At 32.7% G+C, this 11,829-nt stretch overlaps 1 protein-coding gene across 1 annotated transcript; it reads right to left on the reverse strand.

The window, feature by feature from the left end:
* Positions 1-6,238: 6,238 nt before the first annotated feature.
* On the reverse strand, positions 6,239-8,932 carry XTH32 (xyloglucan endotransglucosylase/hydrolase 32). The gene is made up of 4 exons (XM_078961357.1): positions 8,695-8,932; positions 8,459-8,559; positions 7,199-7,416; positions 6,239-6,821 (listed from the first exon to the last, which is right to left on the reverse strand). Exons 1-4 carry the CDS (start codon positions 8,900-8,902, stop codon positions 6,455-6,457), a joined length of 894 nt encoding a protein of 297 aa, XP_078817483.1. The 5' UTR covers positions 8,903-8,932; the 3' UTR covers positions 6,239-6,454.
* Between the last annotated feature and the right edge of the window lie 2,897 nt (positions 8,933-11,829).

Raw genomic sequence — 11,829 nt, forward strand, 5'->3', positions numbered from 1 at the left:
GAAGTTTAGAAAGAAAAAGAAAAGAAAACTCTAATGACGGGTTGCCTCCCGCAAGCGCTTCTTTTTGTGCGAGTCTTTAGCTGGACTCCCAACTTAATAAACATCTAATAAATTTGATGCCCATCCATCCATTGCATTAAATATTTTCTTTTGACCAATGTGTAAAATTTGGCTCGTTGCTTCAAAAATTGGCCAAATGAGATTGAATTCATAAAACCCAAGAATGTTGACAAGGGTTGGAACCAGTTGGATACTAATCAAAAATGGATCGTGCCTCAGAACTTTCTCCAAAGTTGGAGTCGTCACCCCACGCTTCGAAACACAAACCGGAAGAACAGGGGACCACGTCGTGGTAATGGTCAAACAACAACTTGGTTCCTGCAACTCAGGTTTTTCTTGTTCTTCATCTGACCCCTCTGCTAGCAATCTTTCTAGTTCCTCCAAATCTCTTTCTGGATTAAATTCTTCATCTTTTAACTCTAGCTCTTGTGACTCAGATTGTTCTTGTGTGTTGGGCAAGATGTTATCTAACCATCTATCAAATTTCTTCAAATCATCATGTGAGTCATAGTCCTCATCTTTTTGCTCATTTACCTGCACTACTTCCTCAAGAAAAGCATCAAAAGCATCGAGATTTGAAAAATACATAATAAATAAAAAATAAAAATAAACTATTAAACTAAATAAAAAAATTAATCAACAAATAAAATAAAAAAATGATAACAATTAGCAAATAAAATTAACTATTTAGAACCGTTCCCCGGCAACGGCGCCAAAAACTTGATGTGTGTAAAACCAACTAGTTTTAATCCTACTAACTTAGACACAAAATAAACACACGAAAGGCAGTGTACCTATCGATTAGTAATATAGTTCAAGCAAGTAGGGTATCGAACACAGGGAACGGTAAACAATTAAAATAAATGCTAATATTATCTAAATAAAACAAATAACAAAAAGGGGGTTTTCTCTAGTTTTACAAGACTAGAAACTTAAACAATTAACTAAAACTTAAACGAAGAAACTAAGAGCTAAGCAAATAAAAATCAACTAAATTCAATAATAAAGAGGACTTCTGTTTAGGTTCGACTCATTTGTTCCCATGGATGATTTTATAGTAAATATATCAGATTAATTCTTCATTGGTTACCGACTAAAGTGATTAGATTCACATTCGTTATAGCTAATCCTTAGAAAACATATTAATTCAAGCAATGGCCAATTGTCTAAATTAATGAATTTCCTAGTTTGTTGATTCGGGTTTAGAAAGACTTGTAATTAGCTAATCAAATTGGTGATTCAATTAACCTCTTGTTGATGGTGTATCACACAAGCTCACACATTAACTTACCTATCTTCAAGTTAATTCTAGTTTCACATTCGTTATTCCTAGACATACAACTATGTGGTCACGTAAATCATATGAAATTAGCAACTAAGAGATGCTCATACAACTTAATTACTGATTTATTAACAGAAGAATAGTTATTGTTAACACATAAGGTTCTTTAACAAGCTTAATAAAACATAATCACCAATTAAAATTAATCCTAATCAAATAATCAATCCATGTTCACAAATTCATCTACCTAAACAGAAGTTATGAGTTTTTAGCTCATCATTACAATGGAAACAAGCACAAAAACGAAATCAATTGGTAAAAACATAGTTCAAACAAGAGATTAGGTAAGAGTAAACTTGATTTTGACTTGATTCTCCTTAAAATTGAATGTAGGGTTGATTCCCTTGCTTCCCACGCTCTAGCAGCACCTTTAGTCGACAATTGGCCTCCAAGGGTTCATCTCTCTCCTAGGGTATCGATCTGAAAGTCCCTTTATATAGATTTTCGCAAAACAGGGGATACTCGGCGAGTCCATTGACCTACTCGGCGAGTCCATCACTTAAAACCCGTGTGCGGCAAGTCAGCGCGTCCAGAATCGCGAAACTTCTGACCAACTCGGCGAGTAATCGGCCCTACTCGCCGAGTACGTTTGGAATCAGCATTTTCTTAAAACACGAAAGTCGTTCGAAATTGTGTCTAGTTTTCAGAACATTTTGAATCTCATCAATCAGAGTTACGGTTCATGAGATATGGCCAAAACACTGACGAGGGGTCAAGCTGTCCAGCAACATCCTTCTTTCTTCAAAATCCAAGATCCATGCGTCCAATCGCTAGTTCCGCTTCATTTTCCTTTCGAGCATGTATTTGTTGCTGAAAATGAAATATTTAATCTAATTAAGCACCTTTTGTTCATTAAATGAGACAAAATCAACATAAAGTATTAAGATAATGCATGAATTTTATAACTAAATATGCCCATATCACACGCAAATAAAATATTAGCAACATTGGTCTTGCAATGAAGGGGAAGGATTTGGTCTTTGTCGTGCAAAAATCTGCGAAGGTGGAAGGCAACCGTGCAAGTAGGTTGCGAGGGTGGCAGTCGGTCGCGCAGAACCTGCACGGGTGGGGGAGCAGTCACACGCATACATCAGAATCCATCATGTATTGGAGGAATTTTGGAGCTCGAATTTGTGCGACTGGGGGTCGGTCATGCAACGGCTGCGCGGGTACCCGTGCAAATTGAAGATTTTTGGTATTTTTTTTCAAACTTTACCAAGATCATTGCTAGGCTGCAAAATGCTTATTTATTTACCAAATTCAAGCTTAAAATCACCCAAAACTTCAAGCGGAGATTATTTATTTACAATGCATTTATTTAACGTCTTTGCCAACACATATCCCAGCTTCCTCAACCTTCGTAATTCGGAGTTTCCAATGTTATGTTGTCAAATTCTCCCGTGTCAAAGCCTTCATAAAATGGTTTCAAATGGTGCCCATTCACTTTGAAGATTTGGTTTGTTTCCAAACACTTGACTTCAACCACACCAGGATCAAACACTTTTATAACAGTAAAGGTCCGGGCCATCGAGACCGCAATTTTCCCGGGAATATCTTTAAGCGTGAATAATAAAGAAGAACTTCTTGACCCGGAATAAAGTGTTTTTGGGTTATGTGCTTGTCATGAAATGCCTTTTTCTTCTCTTTGCACCTTTTGAACCTTTTAAGTATCTTCTTCTTGATCACTTATATCATTGGATGATTCAATCTTCTTTGAGCTTCCATCTTAGGCTTACAATCATCTTCCGTAAGTATCTTGTATGTGCATACATTAGTGCTTATATCATTTATTGGCTTAATCACATCAACCCGATACAATGGAGAAATGTTGCTAGGGTACCTCATTGCTTCAAAGATGTTGAAGTGAATGGTTTCTCCATCAAACTCCATAGTTATCTTTCATTTATGGACATCAATGATTGTGTGAGCGGTATGCATGAAAGGTCTTCCAAGAAGGACCGTAGATGATTTGGAAGGAGTCTTCTCTTCAAGATCAGTGACATAAAAATCCACCAGAAAAACAAGTTCATTAACTTGTACTAACACATCCTCCAACACTCCTCATGGAGACACACTTGACTTATCTACTAATTGAATGATTACTCTGGTTTCTTCCAAAGGCCCAACATTGAGAGATTGAAAAACCGAATATGGCATTACATTGATCGAGGCTCCAAGATCTAACATGGCACTTTCGACATGCAAATGACCAATGGTACAAGGGATAGCAAATATTCCCGGATCCTTGCATTTGGGAGGTAACTTCTTTTGGATAACCGCAGACACATTTGCATTGACTTGAATCTTTTCATTTGCCTTGAATTTTCTCTTCTTGGTGGAGAAGAGGAAGAAGCTTGAACGATTTGTTGTTGCTTTGCTTGTTTGGCTAACTTTTTCAACCTTTTTGCTTCTTTTTCAATTTTCGGATTGTAAAGTAGTACACCGGTTCTTGTAGACCTAGGCATAAATAATCAAATAATAATAACCAATTTCCCTAGCAACGACGCCAAAACTTGGTGGGATGTCAAGTCCACCAAGCAAATTACACCATTTGTTTACAAATAAAATGTAATATAATGCTAAAAAGGGGCACCGATCCTCGGGGAAATGATTGTATTCAATCACCAATGCAATCTAAAAGAACTATTGTAAATAAACTAACTAACTACAATTAAACTAAAAGGGGGTGTTATGATTGCTTGAAAACTAAAAGACTTGAATAACTAAAAACTTGCAATTAAGCAAGAAAATGAGATGCTCAAATATTGGAGAGAATTGGTAAACCAATGCAATTCAACACAATGAACATTTGTGTGTTTATCATTAGGATTTAACATGAAGCTTATCATTCATCCCAAATTGGTTATAGCAATCATGAAGCATGATATGCTAAGATTTCTCATAGGTAGTATGGAGGTTGGGGAAGCCCACAACACACCTTCTTAATCAAAATCAAAGATCCAATTGAAGCACTTGAACCCAAGAAGTTGATTAGCCTTAAGAATGAAGAAATCCCCAATTCCTAAAGGATGTCAATGCTTACACATCCATAAAGGAGTTATGATTCATAAACTAGAGATGATTTATATCATCATAAAGCTCTTGTTCTAAGTAAATTCAATGATTCGATGCTAAACCAAAGAAATAAACCAACAATTGCTTATTAAAGTACCAAGCTCATGATCAAAGCACTAAACAAACATAGAAAATATGAACTAGAATCATAGACATAAGATAAATGATAAATAAGCATAAATTCATCAAAAACCCACAAACATTCAGAGGTTTTAGCTAAGGTCTACCAAAATAGAGAGTTTAGCCAAATATGGCAATAGAACAACTATCACAAAAGTTTAATTGCATAAAGAAACTACCAATATCTTGGAAAGATGAAAAGAAATGAGTCTTCAAGCTCCAAAATCGCCTCCTACAGATCTCCAATGGTGTAAAATTGAGAATGTGGCTGATACATCTGATCCCCCAAGGTTATGGTGTGCCAAATGACCAAAAAACCCAAACTGGGCAGTTGCGCGGGTACCAGCGCGATGGAGATTTCACCCGCATAAGTGTTGTTGTAATGTTATTGGCTCCTCATTCCTTCACTCTACCCTTCTACTACCAAAGATTCCTTTGGTCCCCTCCATATCCATGTGATTCAAATTAACCAATCATCTTTTTACTTCAAATGTGGATGCTCCAAGCCCAAAATAAAAGTCCAAGATCCATCTTCACAAGCCCACTTCATCCAAGGCTTTAGTTTTTTAAGCTCAGTTCTTCTTTGGTGGATCCGCCAAGCCCAATAATGCATCAGAAAGCCCACTAAGCCCAACTCTAATCAAACCGCAACCACAATGAGCTCCAAAATGCTGTAAAATTCCTCATGCAAAATAAAAAGTCCCTGATACGATCCATGATAAAGAAAATAAAGAATATACAATGCAATAGTAATAAAAAGAACTAAAAATCTAAAATAAACTAATAAAAATAAAGAAATAAAATAAGCTATCAAATCGATCATACGAAATGGTTGAAGATAAATTCTTTAAGATGTTAGATCAGAGAAATTGTAAGATCTTAAATATTATTCACCTTTCAATGGGTGTTTTATATACAAAAAACAAACGTATCTATCATCGAAGTAGCCTATCTATAGGATAATAAGAAGAGTACATATAAAATGCAAAGTGAGTAACAATATATATTTATTTATACCAAAATGACAAAAATATATCCCAAAATCGTTAATTAAGTAAATTTTAGAATTCGTCTATAAAAGTAAAATCAAATTTTCGACATGAAAATTAAATAAAACAAATTTAATAATATAAGAAATAAAATAAACACATATTAATTTGTATGTGTGCAAAGGTTTGGAGGTGTGTAAGAATTCTCTTTTTCCAACAATTTATTTGGCTCGTGGGGTCATGGACCAATGTTTATGCTCAGATTTTGACCGATAAAAACAAACCTAGAGACAAATATTTAAAGTTGGATTAAAAGTTACTTATAATTATTATGATAAAATTTGTTAGAATAACATTTATCACTTACATTAAGTTTTAAATCAAATAAACTAATATAAATAATCATCAATAACGATTCAATAGAATGATATTATTTACATCAAATTGTTCTCTTTTCATCTTCTTTATTCCAAATTGCTAGTGAAATGGCAACTAAATCACACAGTCCATGTGACTTTTTATCATCGTACAAGATATAAATCATTCATGTTATTATCAACTTATCAGAGTTTTCATTAATAAAATCAATATGATTATAAAACAGATAATATATAATCACTCATACAGTAAGTTTAATAATAAACTCGACTAGTGTTGTGAATATGGCGAATAAAAATATCACACACAAATACAAAATAAAAATCTCTTTACTCTTCTAGAGGGATTTGGATGTTGAACCACATTTTGTGGCCCCATCTCTACACACCCAATAGAGAAAAAGGAGTAAGTAAAAAAGTACCCTTAACTTCAAAGCCACAAAAGACCATGTGACCTTAAGTTGAATAGGGTAAATGCCACAATTAATCTCCTATTTCCAGCATTCAGGTGTCAATGAATGGTCCCTTTTGTTGTCCCAACAATAGTTATAAACCAGGTAGTGGCTGTGGACCCATTTCATGGCCATGTGTTGTCTCCGGCTAAGGCCACCAGCCCGCCCTGGAGAGGCGGTAACAGGGTGGCACCGTGGTGATGAATAGGCTGAGCAACCTGTTGCCTTGAAATTGGTGAACCTTCCGACAAACGGTTGATATCTGTAATCAGCTTTGTATTTACCATCTTCAGTAGCCCATGAAGACGCATCCCATATGGATCCATATAACCACATTGGCCTTAATGGAAACGTTGCACTACTTTTCCTTGGATACCTTCTTATGGGCACATCATCCACAAAAAATCTAGAAAAAATGTATAGAAAAAGTTAGATTAATTAGATAGGATGCTCCTTGAAGGTTAAACAACATTCTTGTCAATGACATAGGTAACTTTTTACACTAATATTTTTTTTTTAATATACAATCTATCCTTTTTGAATAATGAAACAAGATCCAAAGACAAATAGGTACGGATTTTTTTTTTTATTATCAACAACTCTCAATAGAATGTCTTACAACTTGTAGGTATATCAACTCAAAGTCTCAAACCCACTAGTTAATTAAAACAATATATACGTTTTTCTTTTTCAAACGTATCATTTGATTTGACGTATACTTTATTCAATTTAAAAATAATAAGTAATATATTTTCATAATAAAAACAATATAAAAAACCTTACATTAAATCGTTTGGGCTCCACAAGATAGCATAGTGATGAAAATTTTTTGTGGGGTCAAACCATAAATGAAACTTCATTTCTCTCCCAATAATCTTTCCATCTCCACTCCCCCGGATATACACATTTGTTTGTAAGGTGTATGGCTTTCCAAATGTTGTTCCAAGAAATTCTATGTCAACCTCATCATGAAACCCTGGGTGCGCTTCATTGTTGGAAAGCTGTAATAAATTTAGAAAACTTTATATAAAACCAATATGATATTATTAACATCTTGCAATGAGTTTAATATTAAAACTTAAAATGAAATTTTTTAATATTTAGATCACATAAAAATAAAAATTCTTGTGTTTATCGTGATAATTCATTGGGTGCCTAAAATGTCTATTGATATAGACAATTGTAATTTATAATCAATAAATTCTTTTTTTCCGTAATGTTTAGTTAATAATGGGCAGAATATTTGAATGAACCGTTATATAATATTAGAAAACAATGCATTGATTGAAGGAGAATCTAATCAAGAAGATGAATCAATATTGTGCTTAAAGACATTAGACATGTACTATTTTGAGTGGCTCCATCGCCATAATGCATATTCAAAACTTCATAACGATAATGATAAGTGTCTACTTTGTAACATCATGGTGTAATAATAAACAAATTTACGTAAAAAATATAATATATTTTATTTACTTGCTAAAAAATAAAAATCTAACGTTTCTTTCGTAAAGGCACTATCTAAAAGATTTGCTGAAAGCATAGAACATTTCTATTTTAAATAAAAATAATCTATTTGTTTTACAAAATATTCCACAAGGTGCACAAAGAAATGTTATTTTCTCTTGAGTCACATTGGAAATTAAAAAATATTTTTAAAAAAAATCCAAACGCATTATCTATTTAGTACGTATAGAAAATAGAATCTACAAACCCTAAGGACACATTTCTAAACATGATTTTTACTTATTTTAACCATGCAATACGATTTCTTATCCATATATAAAGATATACCACACAGTCCTTTAAATCGTACTTTTTTTTATCAGATATATATTTGATGTAGGCTATATTAATCGAATCTATTTGATATTTGGGTGGATTTAGATTAATGGAAAAAGTCGAGGATGTGACATATCGTCGATAACATGAAATTATTGGCGGAAAGGATATTAGGTACGTTCATGAAACTAAGTGTGGTACTATGAGCTTGAAAGCTTGTACTAATTAATGTCAATCATTGACACATTGCTTAATGCTCACATAGAAAGCTGTTATGACTCCTGCGGTGTAACCGGGTTGAAGTTTGATGGATGCTCCAAAATACCCGGATCGGAAAGGCTTCACCGACTTGAACCCGCTTCCTGTAATCAAGAAAATGTTCAAGATCCACGTAAACTTGACTTCTTTCATGTAAGTTGTTAAAGTTGGAAGCTTTGGAGCATTTTTGAAAAAGGGGTTTAAACTTTAAAGTTATTGTTTGGGAGAAATAAAGGTACCTGATGTACGATCGAGCCAGATGTCAAGCGCATTGTTGTGAACGCTTTGGTGGTTAGGACCCCAGAGGTTTCTGAAGCCTTGGTTAAAAGTCATGGACCTGAACTTTGAACTTGGGTAGAACCCAGGTGAAGGTGGCCAATAGCCAGCATTGCTCACCGATGCTTCAGTGAGTATGAAGACAAGTGATAAAAAGACTAAATAGCCCATTAAACGAGAGAGAGAGAGAGAGAGAGAGAGAGAGAGAGAGAGAGAGAGTAATGAGAAAGAGTGATGTGAAGGTGTATAAATGGAGAGAGAGGTGACGGGATTGTGGGGGTGGGTGGGTGAGTCGGTGGGGTAGTGGTGCATGAGAGGAATGTGAAGGGTAATAGTAATACAATAATAATAATAATTGTGTACATTTATTATTTATTTATTTTCTTAAAGGAGTTTTAGTTTAGTTTCAATCTATATATTTCATCTCAAATGAGATTTAAACGTTCAATGTAATACTCACAATATCTTTATGAAGATTTCAGCAGTCGATCATCACTTCAGACAACTTTAAGGTTCATCAACAGTCTATGAGATCGATTTCATCTGTTGATCATTAATTCACATCCATTTGAATTTCGATGGATGTTTCAGCAATTGGTCTATGAATTCACAAATCCATATTTAGACAACTTTAGTAATGACTTTCTTTTTTCTTTGAAGTGAATTTCTCTACAAAATGTATTTAATAATACGATGGGTGTTCTTATATATGCATGTAGAAGTAGAACTGTTTGTACCTCTCCATCTTCTTGATTGACTTTTATCTTTTAATGGATTTTCTTGTCGTTCAAAAAATAAAATTATAACATATTCGTGGAAATTATGTCTAATATATACCCTGGATAATGGAAATCATATATTGGAAATTGTTTAACGGTGTGATTCTCGTTTATGATTCGTTTTTGTTTAACGGTTTGGCCTATGTTTAATGGTACGATTGTTTAATGGTTCTAAGAGTTGTCTTTTGGTGGGAATTTATAACCACATCGTTAAATATGTGTGCTTTTTATGCGATATATTTTTGTTTGGGTTCCCTACCACACTAATTAATAATTTGAATTTTCTCATCAAATGTTTTTTTGTACTAGTGTTATTTGACGGACCTTCACGAATATCCTTATTTTTGGTTCAAACTAAGTTATTTTTTTTATCCTAATTTACGAAAAAGTTCCAAATTAAAACTGAATTATGAAAAAGTTCAAAAAACCGGTAAAAATGACGATTTGATCATATTTTCTTGGTTTATCGGTTTCATTACTTACTTGGAAACATTAAAGTCTTATTATTTTACCATAATTTTCATTAAAGTCCTATTATTTTACGATAATTTGGGTCTTATTCATAAATTATGATAAAATAAAAGGACTTTATTAACATCGGTTAAGTAATGAAACCGGTAAACATGGAAAATAGAGCTAAATCATTATTGTTACCGGTAATTAGGATTTTTTCATAAACAAATTTTAGTTTGAGACTTTTTTGTAAATTATGGTAAAATATTTGATTAGTCCAAACATTTCCCTTTTTTTTTCACCAAATCTTATTGTTCTCATATTTTTTCTGCATAAAAATATAAAACACACTTTTATTAAAATGAAAAATATTTTGTAATGGCAAATTGAATCCACTCATAAACTACTCCTAACTAGTATTATACCTTCAAGTGTCGGATATGCATATCTAATAAATTATGAAAATAACACACACAAATAAATAAATAAATATATATATATATATATATATATATATATATATATATATATATATATATATATATATATATTAGGTGTATCAAGTGTTGTCATCTTTTCTTGACAACAAATGTTAAAGTCCGGTAGAGGAAATATATATATATATATATATATATATATATATATATATATATATATATATATATATACTTCCTCTATCGGACTTTAACATTTGTTCTTAAGAAAAGATGACAACACTTGATACACCTAAAATAAATAATTTGTGGTAAAAGAAAAAACTATTATATTAACAACTAGGTTTATTATTAAGCTAATGGAAAAAGATCTCTAATGGTAACATAATAATATTCATGTTGTACACATTTAGTACATATTGTTTTTCTTGACTAAGGGGTCGTTTGATAACTATCAAATGAGTTAGAAGTGAAGGAGTTAGAAACTGACTGGATTAGAAGTTCTGACTAAATTAACTTCTGACTGAAACATGTTGTTTGATTTTGCATCTGACTAACTGTGCAAAATAACTATATTACCTTCAAGCAATATCTTTTGATAATATATCAAGAATCATTTTTTTTTCTTTATTTTATATCACTAACCTCCATCATTTGAGTTCATTGCAGTTTTCCAAATGATTAACAATTAAAGACAACACATGAAATTCCAAATGATTCACAAGTAATATATAATCTATATTGTTTCATTCACCTCATCTCTCCATTCGTTATAACAAACACAAAAAATATGAATTTGATAATGTTAATATGATATATAGTTTGTTCTAGTAATAGATGTTGTATTAGTTTATACATAAATTCATTCTCAAGGAATGTATGAGAATCAAAACTCTAAAACTAAAGAACATAATACAAAATGAATTAACAAAAATAGAACACGAATTGATGACCCATAAATAAAAAAAAGTTCCAATTGATGACCCATAAATATCTAATACAAAAAAGTTTCAATTGAAGACTCATAAACAAAAGCATGTGTCCCAAGTCAAAACAATGGATAATGACGTCGGCAACCTTCTTGAATCTCTAAACAAAAACTAAAGACTAAAGATTTAGAGAAAAAACGTTGAATTGAATTACAATTTTGAAAATAAGTAAAATTGAAATCGCTTTCATTGAAAATAAGCAAAATTCAAATCGCAAACAATGAAACCTCAATTTTATGAAATCGCTTTCTGTAACGCCCCGATTCCCATGTATCATTTAAATAAGAATTTAATTGGTTTCAAGGCTTACTCGACGAGTTCGTTGCCCTACTCATCGAGTAGCAACGGGTTGGATACGCATGTTTAGTGACCTACTCGCTGAGTCCATGAAGGGAGTCGACAAGTAAGAGTCGGCAGATGAAACCCTAAATCTCAGGGTTTTG

This window comes from Lactuca saligna, chromosome 6, assembly GCF_052625555.1.
Source record: "Lactuca saligna cultivar CGN05327 chromosome 6, ASM5262555v1, whole genome shotgun sequence".
Lineage (NCBI taxonomy): Eukaryota > Viridiplantae > Streptophyta > Magnoliopsida > Asterales > Asteraceae > Lactuca > Lactuca saligna.